The sequence below is a fragment of the Oncorhynchus mykiss genome, chromosome 26 (assembly GCF_013265735.2).
Source record: "Oncorhynchus mykiss isolate Arlee chromosome 26, USDA_OmykA_1.1, whole genome shotgun sequence".
NCBI classification, from domain to species: Eukaryota; Metazoa; Chordata; class Actinopteri; order Salmoniformes; family Salmonidae; genus Oncorhynchus; species Oncorhynchus mykiss.
In genome coordinates this window covers 1,433,580-1,449,349 of record NC_048590.1, presented here as the reverse complement: position 1 = coordinate 1,449,349, position 15,770 = coordinate 1,433,580, and the positions used below count along the sequence as shown (strand labels likewise).

The window sequence follows — 15,770 nt, the reverse complement described above, 5'->3', positions numbered from 1 at the left end:
ACACCTTGATGGAATAAGGAAGTCAGCAACGTTTGACTAGTTTCTGTATAACTGCATGTTTTGGTTGTTCACCTCATGTTAGTTATAGTGACAAACCTGCTGGTCTGATCTGACCAGGTTCTCTCCCGATGGACTGATCTGACCAGGTTCTCTCCTGCTAGACTGATCTGACCAGGTTCTCTCCTGCTGGAAGCCTTGTATTTATAAACACATGTTGTACAGGGGTTTGGGTGTATATGGATTTAATAAACATCGATGAATCATTTTCTATCTGTTACTAGATGTGCTGGTCCATGCATTCAGGTTCAGCCAGTTCCCCCAGACACAGATTAAGACCTGGACTGAAGATTCTACATTGAACTTGTTTTTCAGTCCAGGGATGAATCTGTGTCTGGGAAACAGGCCCTGAATGTTTTAAACATTTCTGCAAGTACAAGTATTTTCCAAAATGCTTAAATACCAGTAAAAAAATAGTCTTCATACAACAACATTAAGCATGTTACAAGACAGATGGCTGGACCCCTGCAGTCCATGATGGTACGGTCCTGTTCATATTCTTCGAGCCTTGCGAGGGCGACAACCATTGTGTGGTACGGGGGTGTTGTCTGTGATGGACACAACCTCCAATCCTCCCATGGTCAGACCCTTGATGGCAGACTGCACACAGAGAGAAATGCATCAGAACTGAGTCAAATTACTTTTCCTCATCTCTACAAGATTCTGACAGATTCAAAACCAGATGTTTAATTAACCAGGTAAATTGACTGAGAACACATTCTAATTTGGGATACAGGGTGGTCTGCTGCTGGTTAAAACAGTGGGATACAGGGTGGTCTGCGGCTGGTTAAAGCCAGCAGTGGGATACAGGGTGGTCTGCTGCTGGTTAACACAGTGGGATACAGGGTGGTCTGCTGCTGGTTAAAGCCAGCAGTGGGATACAGGGTGGTCTGCTGCTGGTTAAAGCCAGCAGTGGGATACAGGGTGGTCTGCTGCTGGTTAAAGCCAGCAGTGGGATACAGGGTGGTCTGCTGCTGGTTAAAGCCAGCAGTGGGATACAGGGTGGTCTGCTGCTGGTTAAAGCCAGCAGTGGGATACAGGGTGGTCTGCTGCTGGTTAACACAGTGGGATACAGGGTGGTCTGCTGCTGGTTAACACAGTGGGATGCAGGGTGGTCTGATGCTGGTTAAAGCCAGCAGTGGGATGCAGGGTGGTCTGCAGCTGGTTAACACAGTGGGATGCAGAGTGGTCTGCTGCTGGTTAAAGCCAGCAGTGGGATACAGGGTGGTCTGCTGCTGGTTAAAGCCAACAGTGGGATACAGGGTGGTCTGCTGCTGTTTAAAGCCAGCAGTGGGATACAGGGTGGTCTGCTGCTGTTTAAAGCCAGCAGTGGGATACAGGGTGGTCTGCTGCTGGTTAAAGCCAGCAGTGGGATACAGGTTGGTCTGCTGCTGGTTAAAGCCAGCAGTGGGATACAGGGTGGTCTGCTGCTGGTTAAAGCCAGCAGTGGGATACAGGGTGGTCTGCTGCTGGTTAAAGCCAGCAGTGGGATACAGGGTGGTCTGCTGCTGTTTAAAGCCAGCAGTGGGATACAGGGTGGTCTGCTGCTGGTTAAAGCCAGCAGTGGGATACAGGGTGGACTGCTGCTGGTTAAAGCCAGCAGTGGGATACAGGGTGGTCTGCTGCTGGTTAAAGCCAGCAGTGGGATACAGGGTGGTCTGCTGCTGGTTAACACAGTGGGATACAGGGTGGTCTGCAGGGTGGGCTGATGCTGGTTAAAGCCAGCAGTGGGATGCAGGGTGGTCTGCAGCTGGTTAACACAGTGGGATGCAGAGTGGTCTGCTGGTTAAAACAGTGGGATACAGGGTGGTCTGCGGCTGGTTAAAGCCAGCAGTGGGATACAGGGTGGTCTGCTGCTGGTTAAAGCCAGCAGTGGGATACAGGGTGGTCTGCTGCTGGTTAAAGCCAGCAGTGGGATACAGGGTGGTCTGCTGCTGGTTAAAGCCAACAGTGGGATACAGGGTGGTCTGCTGCTGGTTAAAGCCAACAGTGGGATACAGGGTGGTCTGCTGCTGTTTAAAGCCAGCAGTGGGATACAGGGTGGTCTGCTGCTGGTTAAAGCCAGCAGTGGGATACAGGTTGGTCTGCTGCTAGTTAAAGCCAGCAGTGGGATACAGGTTGGTCTGCTGCTTGTTAAAGCCAGCAGTGGGATACAGGGTGGTCTGCTGCTGGTTAAAGCCAGCAGTGGGATACAGGTTGGTCTGCTGCTGGTTAAAGCCAGCAGTGGGATACAGGTTGGTCTGCTGCTGGTTAAAGCCAGCAGTGGGATACAGGGTGGTCTGCTGCTGTTTAAAGCCAGCAGTGGGATACAGGGTGGTCTGCTGCTGGTTAAAGCCAGCAGTGGGATACAGGGTGGTCTGCTGCTGGTTAAAGCCAGCAGTGGGATACAGGGTGGTCTGCTGCTGGTTAACGCCAGCAGTGGGATACAGGGTGGTCTGCTGCTGGTTAAAGCCAGCAGTGGGATACAGGGTGGTCTGCTGCTGGTTAAAGCCAGCAGTGGGATACAGGGTGGTCTGCTGCTGGTTAAAGCCAGCAGTGGGATACAGGGTGGTCTGCTGCTGGTTAACACAGTGGGATGCAGGGTGGTCTGCTGCTGGTTAAAGCCAGCAGTGGGATACAGGGTGGTCTGCTGCTGGTTAAAGCCAGCAGTGGGATACAGGGTGGTCTGCTGCTGGTTAAAGCCAGCAGTGGGATACAGGGTGGTCTGCTGCTGGTTAACACAGTGGGATACAGGGTGATCTGCTGCTGGTTAAAGCCAGCAGTGGGATGCAGGGTGGTCTGCAGCTGGTTAACACAGTGGGATACAGGTTGGTCTGCTGCTGGTTAAAACAGTGGGATACAGGGTGGTCTGCTGCTGGTTAAAGCCAGCAGTGGGATACAGGGTGGTCTGCTGCTGGTTAAAGCCAGCAGTGGGATACAGGGGGGTCTTCTGCTGGTTAAAGCCAGCAGTGGGATACAGGGTGGTCTGCTGCTGGTTAAAGCCAGCAGTGGGATACAGGGTGGTCTGCTGCTGGTTAAAGCCAGCAGTGGGATACAGGGTGGTCTGCTGCTGGTTAACACAGTGGGATACAGGGTGGTCTGCTGCTGGTTAACACAGTGGGATGCAGGGTGGTCTGATGCTGGTTAAAGCCAGCAGTGGGATGCAGGGTGGTCTGCAGCTGGTTAACACAGTGGGATGCAGAGTGGTCTGCTGCTGGTTAAAGCCAACAGTGGGATACAGGGTGGTCTGCTGCTGGTTAAAGCCAACAGTGGGATACAGGGTGGTCTGCTGCTGTTTAAAGCCAGCAGTGGGATACAGGGTGGTCTGCTGCTGTTTAAAGCCAGCAGTGGGATACAGGGTGGTCTGCTGCTGGTTAAAGCCAGCAGTGGGATACAGGTTGGTCTGCTGCTGGTTAAAGCCAGCAGTGGGATACAGGGTGGTCTGCTGCTGGTTAAAGCCAGCAGTGGGATACAGGGTGGTCTGCTGCTGGTTAAAGCCAGCAGTGGGATACAGGGTGGTCTGCTGCTGGTTAAAGCCAGCAGTGGGATACAGGGTGGTCTGCTGCTGGTTAAAGCCAGCAGTGGGATACAGGGTGGACTGCTGCTGGTTAAAGCCAGCAGTGGGATACAGGGTGGTCTGATGCTGGTTAAAGCCAGCAGTGGGATACAGGGTGGTCTGCTGCTGGTTAAAGCCAGCAGTGGGATACAGGGTGGTCTGCTGCTGGTTAAAGCCAGCAGTGGGATACAGGGTGGTCTGCTGCTGGTTAAAGCCAGCAGTGGGATACAGGGTGGTCTGCTGCTGGTTAACACAGTGGGATACAGGGTGGTCTGCAGGGTGGGCTGATGCTGGTTAAAGCCAGCAGTGGGATGCAGGGTGGTCTGCAGCTGGTTAACACAGTGGGATGCAGAGTGGTCTGCTGGTTAAAACAGTGGGATACAGGGTGGTCTGCTGCTGGTTAAAGCCAGCAGTGGGATACAGGGTGGTCTGCTGCTGGTTAAAGCCAGCAGTGGGATACAGGGTGGTCTGCTGCTGGTTAAAGCCAGCAGTGGGATACAGGGTGGTCTGCTGCTGGTTAAAGCCAACAGTGGGATACAGGGTGGTCTGCTGCTGGTTAAAGCCAACAGTGGGATACAGGGTGGTCTGCTGCTGTTTAAAGCCAGCAGTGGGATACAGGGTGGTCTGCTGCTGGTTAAAGCCAGCAGTGGGATACAGGTTGGTCTGCTGCTGGTTAAAGCCAGCAGTGGGATACAGGTTGGTCTGCTGCTTGTTAAAGCCAGCAGTGGGATACAGGGTGGTCTGCTGCTGGTTAAAGCCAGCAGTGGGATACAGGGTGGTCTGCTGCTGGTTAAAGCCAGCAGTGGGATACAGGTTGGTCTGCTGCTGGTTAAAGCCAGCAGTGGGATACAGGGTGGTCTGCTGCTGGTTAAAGCCAGCAGTGGGATACAGGGTGGTCTGCTGCTGGTTAAAGCCAGCAGTGGGATACAGGGTGGTCTGCTGCTGTTTAAAGCCAGCAGTGGGATACAGGGTGGTCTGCTGCTGGTTAAAGCCAGCAGTGGGATACAGGGTGGTCTGCTGCTGGTTAAAGCCAGCAGTGGGATACAGGGTGGTCTGCTGCTGGTTAAAGCCAGCAGTGGGATACAGGGTGGTCTGCTGCTGGTTAAAGCCAGCAGTGGGATACAGGGTGGTCTGCTGCTGGTTAAAGCCAGCAGTGGGATACAAGGTGGTCTGCTGCTGGTTAACACAGTGGGATACAGGGTGATCTGCTGCTGGTTAAAGCCAGCAGTGGGATGCAGGGTGGTCTGCAGCTGGTTAACACAGTGGGATACAGGTTGGTCTGCTGCTGGTTAAAACAGTGGGATACAGGGTGGTCTGCTGCTGGTTAAAGCCAGCAGTGGGATACAGGGTGGTCTGCTGCTGGTTAAAGCCAGCAGTGGGATACAGGGGGGTCTGCTGCTGGTTAAAGCCAGCAGTGGGATACAGGGTGGTCTGCTGCTGGTTAAAGCCAGCAGTGGGATACAGGTTGGTCTGCTGCTAGTTAAAGCCAGCAGTGGGATACAGGTTGGTCTGCTGCTTGTTAAAGCCAGCAGTGGGATACAGGGTGGTCTGCTGCTGGTTAAAGCCAGCAGTGGGATACAGGTTGGTCTGCTGCTGGTTAAAGCCAGCAGTGGGATACAGGTTGGTCTGCTGCTGGTTAAAGCCAGCAGTGGGATACAGGGTGGTCTGCTGCTGTTTAAAGCCAGCAGTGGGATACAGGGTGGTCTGCTGCTGGTTAAAGCCAGCAGTGGGATACAGGGTGGTCTGCTGCTGGTTAAAGCCAGCAGTGGGATACAGGGTGGTCTGCTGCTGGTTAACGCCAGCAGTGGGATACAGGGTGGTCTGCTGCTGGTTAAAGCCAGCAGTGGGATACAGGGTGGTCTGCTGCTGGTTAAAGCCAGCAGTGGGATACAGGGTGGTCTGCTGCTGGTTAAAGCCAGCAGTGGGATACAGGGTGGTCTGCTGCTGGTTAACACAGTGGGATGCAGGGTGGTCTGCTGCTGGTTAAAGCCAGCAGTGGGATACAGGGTGGTCTGCTGCTGGTTAAAGCCAGCAGTGGGATACAGGGTGGTCTGCTGCTGGTTAAAGCCAGCAGTGGGATACAGGGTGGTCTGCTGCTGGTTAAAGCCAGCAGTGGGATACAGGGTGGTCTGCTGCTGGTTAAAGCCAGCAGTGGGATACAGGGTGGTCTGCTGCTGGTTAACACAGTGGGATACAGGGTGGTCTGCAGGGTGGGCTGATGCTGGTTAAAGCCAGCAGTGGGATGCAGGGTGGTCTGCAGCTGGTTAACACAGTGGGATGCAGAGTGGTCTGCTGGTTAAAACAGTGGGATACAGGGTGGTCTGCTGCTGGTTAAAGCCAGCAGTGGGATACAGGGTGGTCTGCTGCTGGTTAAAGCCAGCAGTGGGATACAGGGTGGTCTGCTGCTGGTTAAAGCCAGCAGTGGGATACAGGGTGGTCTGCTGCTGGTTAAAGCCAGCAGTGGGATACAGGTTGGTCTGCTGCTGGTTAAAGCCAGCAGTGGGATACAGGGTGGTCTGCTGCTGGTTAAAGCCAGCAGTGGGATACAGGGTGGTCTGCTGCTGGTTAAAGCCAGCAGTGGGATACAGGGTGGTCTGCTGCTGTTTAAAGCCAGCAGTGGGATACAGGGTGGTCTGCTGCTGGTTAAAGCCAGCAGTGGGATACAGGGTGGTCTGCTGCTGGTTAAAGCCAGCAGTGGGATACAGGGTGGTCTGCTGCTGGTTAAAGCCAGCAGTGGGATACAGGGTGGTCTGCTGCTGGTTAAAGCCAGCAGTGGGATACAGGGTGGTCTGCTGCTGGTTAAAGCCAGCAGTGGGATACAGGGTGGTCTGCTGCTGGTTAAAGCCAGCAGTGGGATACAGGGTGGTCTGCTGCTGGTTAACACAGTGGGATACAGGGTGATCTGCTGCTGGTTAAAGCCAGCAGTGGGATGCAGGGTGGTCTGCAGCTGGTTAACACAGTGGGATACAGGTTGGTCTGCTGCTGGTTAAAACAGTGGGATACAGGGTGGTCTGCTGCTGGTTAAAGCCAGCAGTGGGATACAGGGTGGTCTGCTGCTGGTTAAAGCCAGCAGTGGGATACAGGGGGGTCTGCTGCTGGTTAAAGCCAGCAGTGGGATACAGGGTGGTCTGCTGCTGGTTAAAGCCAGCAGTGGGATACAGGGTGGTCTGCTGCTGGTTAAAGCCAGCAGTGGGATACAGGGTGGTCTGCTGCTGGTTAACACAGTGGGATACAGGGTGGTCTGCTGCTGGTTAACACAGTGGGATGCAGGGTGGTCTGATGCTGGTTAAAGCCAGCAGTGGGATGCAGGGTGGTCTGCAGCTGGTTAACACAGTGGGATGCAGAGTGGTCTGCTGCTGGTTAAAGCCAACAGTGGGATACAGGGTGGTCTGCTGCTGGTTAAAGCCAACAGTGGGATACAGGGTGGTCTGCTGCTGTTTAAAGCCAGCAGTGGGATACAGGGTGGTCTGCTGCTGTTTAAAGCCAGCAGTGGGATACAGGGTGGTCTGCTGCTGGTTAAAGCCAGCAGTGGGATACAGGTTGGTCTGCTGCTGGTTAAAGCCAGCAGTGGGATACAGGGTGGTCTGCTGCTGGTTAAAGCCAGCAGTGGGATACAGGGTGGTCTGCTGCTGGTTAAAGCCAGCAGTGGGATACAGGGTGGTCTGCTGCTGGTTAAAGCCAGCAGTGGGATACAGGGTGGTCTGCTGCTGGTTAAAGCCAGCAGTGGGATACAGGGTGGACTGCTGCTGGTTAAAGCCAGCAGTGGGATACAGGGTGGTCTGATGCTGGTTAAAGCCAGCAGTGGGATACAGGGTGGTCTGCTGCTGGTTAAAGCCAGCAGTGGGATACAGGGTGGTCTGCTGCTGGTTAAAGCCAGCAGTGGGATACAGGGTGGTCTGCTGCTGGTTAAAGCCAGCAGTGGGATACAGGGTGGTCTGCTGCTGGTTAACACAGTGGGATACAGGGTGGTCTGCAGGGTGGGCTGATGCTGGTTAAAGCCAGCAGTGGGATGCAGGGTGGTCTGCAGCTGGTTAACACAGTGGGATGCAGAGTGGTCTGCTGGTTAAAACAGTGGGATACAGGGTGGTCTGCTGCTGGTTAAAGCCAGCAGTGGGATACAGGGTGGTCTGCTGCTGGTTAAAGCCAGCAGTGGGATACAGGGTGGTCTGCTGCTGGTTAAAGCCAGCAGTGGGATACAGGGTGGTCTGCTGCTGGTTAAAGCCAACAGTGGGATACAGGGTGGTCTGCTGCTGGTTAAAGCCAACAGTGGGATACAGGGTGGTCTGCTGCTGTTTAAAGCCAGCAGTGGGATACAGGGTGGTCTGCTGCTGGTTAAAGCCAGCAGTGGGATACAGGTTGGTCTGCTGCTGGTTAAAGCCAGCAGTGGGATACAGGTTGGTCTGCTGCTTGTTAAAGCCAGCAGTGGGATACAGGGTGGTCTGCTGCTGGTTAAAGCCAGCAGTGGGATACAGGGTGGTCTGCTGCTGGTTAAAGCCAGCAGTGGGATACAGGTTGGTCTGCTGCTGGTTAAAGCCAGCAGTGGGATACAGGGTGGTCTGCTGCTGGTTAAAGCCAGCAGTGGGATACAGGGTGGTCTGCTGCTGGTTAAAGCCAGCAGTGGGATACAGGGTGGTCTGCTGCTGTTTAAAGCCAGCAGTGGGATACAGGGTGGTCTGCTGCTGGTTAAAGCCAGCAGTGGGATACAGGGTGGTCTGCTGCTGGTTAAAGCCAGCAGTGGGATACAGGGTGGTCTGCTGCTGGTTAAAGCCAGCAGTGGGATACAGGGTGGTCTGCTGCTGGTTAAAGCCAGCAGTGGGATACAGGGTGGTCTGCTGCTGGTTAACGCCAGCAGTGGGATACAGGGTGGTCTGCTGCTGGTTAACACAGTGGGATGCAGGGTGGGCTGATGCTGGTTAAAGCCAGCAGTGGGATGCAGGGTGGTCTGCAGCTGGATAACACAGTGGGATGCAGAGTGGTCTGCTGCTGGTTAAAACAGTGGGATACAGGGTGGTCTGCTGCTGGTTAAAGCCAGCAGTGGGATACAGGGTGGTCTGCTGCTGGTTAAAGCCAGCAGTGGGATACAGGGTGGTCTGCTGCTGGTTAAAGCCAGCAGTGGGATACAGGGTGGTCTGCTGCTGGTTAAAGCCAGCAGTGGGATGCAGGGTGGTCTGCTGCTTGTTAAAACAGTGGGATACAGGGTGGTCTGCTGCTGGTTAAAGCCAACAGTGGGATACAGGGTGGTCTGCTGCTGGTTAAAGCCAACAGTGGGATACAGGGTGGTCTGCTGCTGTTTAAAGCCAGCAGTGGGATACAGGGTGGTCTGCTGCTGGTTAAAGCCAGCAGTGGGATACAGGGTGGTCTGCTGCTGGTTAAAGCCAGCAGTGGGATACAGGTTGGTCTGCTGCTGGTTAAAGCCAGCAGTGGGATACAGGGTGGTCTGCTGCTGGTTAAAGCCAGCAGTGGGATACAGGGTGGTCTGCTGCTGGTTAAAGCCAGCAGTGGGATACAGGGTGGTCTGCTGCTGTTTAAAGCCAGCAGTGGGATACAGGTTGGTCTGCTGCTGGTTAAAGCCAGCAGTGGGATACAGGGTGGTCTGCTGCTGGTTAAAGCCAGCAGTGGGATACAGGGTGGTCTGCTGCTGGTTAAAGCCAGCAGTGGGATACAGGTTGGTCTGCTGCTGGTTAAAGCCAGCAGTGGGATACAGGTTGGTCTGCTGCTGGTTAAAGCCAGCAGTGGGATACAGGTTGGTCTGCTGCTGGTTAAAGCCAGCAGTGGGATACAGGGTGGTCTGCTGCTGGTTAAAGCCAGCAGTGGGATACAGGGTGGTCTGCTGCTGGTTAAAGCCAGCAGTGGGATACAGGGTGGTCTGCTGCTGTTTAAAGCCAGCAGTGGGATACAGGGTGGTCTGCTGCTGGTTAAAGCCAGCAGTGGGATACAGGGTGGTCTGCTGCTGGTTAAAGCCAGCAGTGGGATACAGGGTGGTCTGCTGCTGGTTAAAGCCAGCAGTGGGATACAGGTTGGTCTGCTGCTGGTTAAAGCCAGCAGTGGGATACAGGTTGGTCTGCTGCTGGTTAAAGCCAGCAGTGGGATACAGGTTGGTCTGCTGCTGGTTAAAGCCAGCAGTGGGATACAGGGTGGTCTGCTGCTGGTTAAAGCCAGCAGTGGGATACAGGGTGGTCTGCTGCTGGTTAAAACCAGCAGTGGGATTCAGGGTGGTCTGCTGCTGGTTAAAGCCAGGGTGGTCTGCTGCTGGTTAAAGCCAGCAGTGGGATACAGGTTGGTCTGCTGCTGGTTAAAGCCAGCATTGGGATACAGGTTGGTCTGCTGCTGGTTAAAGCCAGCATTGGGATACAGGGTGGTCTGCTGCTGGTTAAAGCCAGCAGTGGGATACAGGGTGGTCTGCTGCTGGTTAAAGCCAGCAGTGGGATACAGTGTGGTCTGCTGCTGGTTAAAGCCAGCAGTGGGATACAGTGTGGTCTGCTGCTGGTTAAAGCCAGCAGTGGGATACAGGGTGGTCTGCTGCTGGCAAACTGCTGGGATAACGTCAGAGTGGGGGGAGATGCATCATGTGAACACTATCTCTACGGTATGAATTCTGCATTTCATCAAAAAGGTTCTCACCAGGCGTCCAGGACCCAGACCTTTCACCAACACGCGGACAAACGTCACCCCCACCGCTGTGGCCTTCTGCCCAGGAGAAGAAGAATACAGGACCATTCATCAGGAAACACAAATTCATCTTTTTGCCAGTTTGTTTTAGGCTCTAGTGCCATCTAGTGGAGAACCGATGTCTCTGTCGTCTGTAGCAGCCAGACTACAACTATTAACTATACGTCTACATGATCTATATTTTCCATGTGGTCTCATCTCACCGCTGCAGCTGAGATGCCTGCTGTCTGAGCAGCGATGGGAGTGGACTTCTTGACGTTCTTGAACCCCTCGGTTCCACACGATGTTCTGACCATGAACTGGCCCTCACAGTCTGTCACCTGGACATGTGTACTGGAGGGGGACAATATATATCACCTGGACATGTGTACTGGAGGGAGACATTAATATACAGTGCATTGCGAAAGTATTTGGCCCCCTTGAACTTTGAGACCTTTTGCCACATTTCAGGCTTCAAACATAAAGATATAAAACTGTATTTTTTTGTGAAGAATCAACAACAAGTGGGACACAATCATGAAGTGGAACAACATTTATTGGATATTTCAAACTTTTTTAACAAATCAAAAAATGAAAAATTGGGCGTGCAAAATTATTCAGCCCCTTTACTTTCAGTGCAGCAAACTCTCTCCAGAAGTTCATTGAGGATCTCTGAATGATCCAATGTTGACCTAAATGACTAATGATGATAAATACAATCCACCTGTGTGTAATCAAGTCTCCGTATAAATGCACCTGCACTGTGATAGTCTCAGAGGTCCGTTAAAAGCGCAGAGAGCATCATGAAGAACAAGGAACACACCAGGCAGGTCCGAGATACTGTTGTGAAGAAGTTTAAAGCCTGATTTGGATACAAAAAGATTTCCCAAGCTTTAAACATCCCAAGGAGCACTGTGCAAGCGATAATATTGAAATGGAAGGAGTATCAGACCACTGCAAATCTACCAAGACCTGGCCGTCCCTCTAAACTTTCAGCTCATACAAGGAGAAGACTGATCAGAGATGCAGCCAAGAGGCCCATGATCACTCTGGATGAACTGCAGAGATCTACAGCTGAGGTGGGAGACTCTGTCCATAGGACAACAATCAGTCGTATATTGCACAAATCTGGCCTTTATGGAAGAGTGGCAAGAAGAAAGCCATTTCTTAAAGATATCCATAAAAAGTGTTGTTTAAAGTTTGCCACAAGCCACCTGGGAGACACACCAAACATGTGGAAGAAGATGCTCTGGTCAGATGAAACCAAAATTGAACTTTTTGGCAACAATGCAAAACGTCATGTTTGGCGTAAAAGCAACACAGCTCATCACCCTGAACACACCATCCCCACTGTCAAACATGGTGGTGGCAGCATCATGGTTTGGGCCTGCTTTTCTTCAGCAGGGACAGGGAAGATGGTTAAAATTGATGGGAAGATGGATGGAGCCAAATACAGGACCATTCTGGAACAAAACCTGATGGAGTCTGCAAAAGACCTGAGACTGGGACGGAGATTTGTCTTCCAACAAGACAATGATCCAAAACATAAAGCAAAATCTACAATGGAATGGTTCAAAAATAAACATATCCAGGTGTTAGAATGGCCAAGTCAAAGTCCAGACCTGAATCCAATCGACAATCTGTGGAAAGAACTGAAAACTGCTGTTCACAAATGCTCTCCATCCAACCTCACTGAGCTCGAGCTGTTTTGCAAGGAGGAATGGGAAAAAATTTCAGTCTCTCGATGTGCAATACTGAGAGACATACCCCAAGCGACTTACAGCTGTAATCGCAGCAAAAGGTGGCGCTACAAAGTATTAACTTAAGGGGGCTGAATAATTTTGCACGCCCAATTTTTCAGTTTTGATTTGTTAAAAAAGTTTGAAATATCCAATAAATGTCGTTCCACTTGTTGTTGATTCTTCACAAAAAAATACAGTTTTATATGTTTGAAGCCTGAAATGTGGCAAAAGGTCGCAAAGTTCAAGGGGGCCGAATACTTTCGCAATGCACTGTATATCACCTGGACATGTGTACTGGAGGGGGACATCAATATATATATCACCTGGACATGTGTACTGGAGGGAGACATTAATATATATATCACCTGGACATGTGTACTGGAGGGAGACATTAATATATATATCACCTGGACATGTGTACTGGAGGGGGACATTAATATATATCACCTGGACATGTGTACTGGAGGGGACACGTTAAAATATCAGCTATTCACATCAGTCTGTCACCTGGACATTAAAATATATCAGTTATTCACATCACTGTCTCTCAGCTTACTTGTTATATGTGGCTTTGATATGTGCTATTGGCAACTCCTCGTACTTCTTCCCAGCCCATCTCAGCACACTGTCCTGGCCAGGCATCGGGGGGAGGTGACTTAGAGAGGAGGAAGAAACATGGGCAAACTGTTGGAAACGTGACAATATTGAGCAAAGACTGTTGTCAACACGTCTCGGTGAAACATATTACTAGTTTGAATGTCCCGTTGGTAGGAGTCTTAAATCGTAGATGGCCCAGTTTGTTTTCCAATGAGCACGTTGGCCAATAATACGGAGGGGAGTCGTGGTTTACCTACTCGTCTACAAATTTGTAGACTTAGGTTGTAAAGATGGGGAGAGGTCTGTCTGCTTTTCTGACACCACCCTCCAAAAAGCAAGTCCTGCAGGCTCTAGTTTGATCTTATCGTGAGTGTTGTCCAGTCATATGGTCAAGTCCTGCAGGCTCTAGTTCGATCTTAGCTTGATTATTGTCCAGTCATATGGTCAGGTGCAACAAAGAAGGACCTAGTTAAGATGCAGCTGGCCCAGAACAGAGCAGCACGTCTTGTCATCAGAAGGCTAAGATCAATACAGTCTCTCTGGGCTGGAAGTAGAGGAGAGACTGATTGCAACATTATAAGAAACAGTCGTTAAATACCAAATTGTTTGCACAGTCAACTTACACAAATCTCTGACACACACACACTTACCCCACCAGACATGCCACCAGGGGTCTTTTCACAGTCCCCAAATCCAGAACAACTTCCAGAAAGTGGACAGTATTACATAGAGCCATGATTGCATTGAGCTCCCATCTGAGATCGCTCAAGTGAACAGCAAACCGGGTTTAAAAAACCCTAAAGCAACACCTCACAACACCTCTCCCCTATTTGACCTGGATATTGTGTGGGTACTGATATACAGGGATCCTATTAAAATACCCCAGGTACCCAATAAGTCATTGGACAAAGGTGTCTTCTGTACGACGCTCGGGCTGAACATTAACAGGCATCGCTTGCAGTACGGTTTTGGAGGCATATGGACCTTATCTTTCAAATCAGAGAGAAATCTTTTTTTTTTTTACTAAAAGGTTAAAATTACAACACATCTTTATAGGGTTAGTGTTCCCACACGGCCATATCTCCATGGTTCATTGCTTGTTTACGAAGACAGATGGAACTACCTGTGTTAATTAGCTATCGAGCATGCTCTGTACACCTGTGTGTCAGCGAAACTCAGGAAGTGGAGCTGAATTATAGTTTTGCTGGATGGATCTGGGCAAAATTGACTTTTATTTTGAAGGATTGTTTCTCGCTGATGACACAGAGTTGGGATTGTAGCTCACATGAGCCAGTTGTGAGCGAAGCGAATGGCTGAGAGCTGTAGGGAGAAGGCAGAATGGCTGAGAGCTGTAGGGAGAAGGGCACCTAGAGAGAGTCAGAGCTGTAGGGAGAAGGGCACCTAGAGAGAGTCAGAGCTGTAGGGAGAATGGCACCTAGAGAGAGTCAGAGCTGTAGGGAGAAGGGCACCTAGAGTCTGAGAGCTAGTGTTACCTGAAGTCTTTGGATATTTTCCCAGGTGTGGCTGAGACACTGGCATCCTCTTGCAACCTGACAGCACTGGAGCACACTGCTCTCTGCAGACCGCCGGTTCCACAACTACAACAGAGAATAAACCAATCAGCACACTGCAGACTGCTGGTTCCACAACTATAACAGAGAATAAACCAATCAACACACTGCTCTCTGCAGACCGCTGGTTCTACAACTATAACAGAGAATAAACCAATCAGCACACTGCTCTCTGCAGACCGCTGGTTCTACAACTATAACAGAGAATAAACCAATCAGCACACTGCTCTCTGGAGACCGCAAATCAACTGGTTCATTTTGAGACAGTCCAGTAACTGCCCAGATCATCTAGTGAACAGGAATAGAAACACCACATGTGAAGGTGTTCGTTTCATGAGCTGAAATAAACAATCCCAGAAAAAGCTTATTTCTCTCAAATTTGTTTTTACGTCCCTGTTAGTGAGCATTTCTCCTTTGCCAAGATAATCCATCCACCTGACAGGTGTGGCATATCAAGAAGCTTTTTGAGTTGGAGGCGTGCGTGGCCATGCAGTCATGGGTTAACAGGGAGTACAGGAGGGGCCCCAGGGTGTTGAGGATCAGCGAAGTGGAGGTGTTTCCTACATTCACCATCTGGGGGTGACCCATCAGGAAGTCCAGGACCCAGTTGCACAGGGCGGGGTTGAGACGCAGGGTCTCAAGCCTAACGATTAGCTTGGAGGGTACTGTGGTGTTAAATGCTGAGCTGTAGTCAATGAACAGCATTCTCACATGAATATTCCTCTTGTCCAGATGGGATAGGACAGTGTGCAGTGAAATCACCATCACAGGAGGACGATTGCACTGCACAACCAGCCATGATTGGGAGTCCCATAAGGCGACGCACAATTGGCCCAGCGCTGTCCGGGTTTGGCCAGTGTAGGCCATCATTGTAAATAAGAATTTGGTCTGACTTGCCTAGTTGAATAAAAGTTTATAAAAAAATAAATATAAAGGCCCCACCCAGTCATGTGAAATCCATAGATTAGGGAATAATTCATTTCAATTGACTATTCTCCTTATATGAACTGTAACTCTGAAATTGTCACACACACACACACACACACAGAAATTGTTACATGTTGCGTTATAATTTTGTTTAGTATAGATATATAACTAAGGTAGCTGATCGGTTGAATGAAGTGTAGCAAGCTGGCAGTATAATTAAATCGGTAAAGGTCTTTGTCGAGTTTAAAGTACCACACTACCAGTTCTCAAACTAGCATCGTAAAATAACGTTAACTAGCTGTCAATTGCATGCATGGAATTTCGTATAAAAAACGAGATACTTACATTGAGCCTCCTGCATTGAAGGAACCAGCAACCTGTTGGCAGGCACTCCTGACAGAATTAGATAATATACAATGTAATTTATGCATGATTAGCTAATACAATTTAGCTACTAGAAACCAACAAGTCAACTAGCGTTACACAACAACATGTGTGACATTGAGGAGGTTTCCAATAGATAGCACAGTCACAAAGTCAAAATTAGCCATTTAGTATGACGCGTTTCCTGGAATAGTACATTATTAATAATGTAGGGGAGCGATTCAAATTATTAGAAAATATTTAGTTCTAAAATCTTATGCATAAACGTTTTTATTTCTACACTAAATGTATCTAAGATCAATTAAAAAA

The 15,770-nt window shown here is 50.4% G+C and overlaps 1 protein-coding gene across 2 annotated transcripts; it reads right to left on the bottom strand.

Annotated features, from left to right (window-relative positions):
* Positions 1-225: 225 nt before the first annotated feature.
* Positions 226-15,653, bottom strand: LOC110489561 (28S ribosomal protein S11, mitochondrial). 2 transcript variants are annotated; one of them, XM_036964278.1, is made up of 6 exons: positions 15,423-15,653; positions 14,073-14,177; positions 12,539-12,637; positions 10,465-10,594; positions 10,214-10,279; positions 226-657 (listed from the first exon to the last, which is right to left on the bottom strand). In XM_036964278.1, the coding sequence occupies exons 1-6, from the start codon at positions 15,506-15,508 to the stop codon at positions 550-552; spliced, it is 594 nt and encodes a 197-aa protein (XP_036820173.1). In that variant the 5' UTR covers positions 15,509-15,653; the 3' UTR covers positions 226-549. The 2 variants fall into 2 exon arrangements, with proteins under 2 accessions (XP_036820173.1, XP_036820174.1); XM_036964279.1 differs by lacking the exon at positions 14,073-14,177 and having other exon boundaries at positions 15,423-15,614.
* Positions 15,654-15,770: the final 117 nt, after the last annotated feature.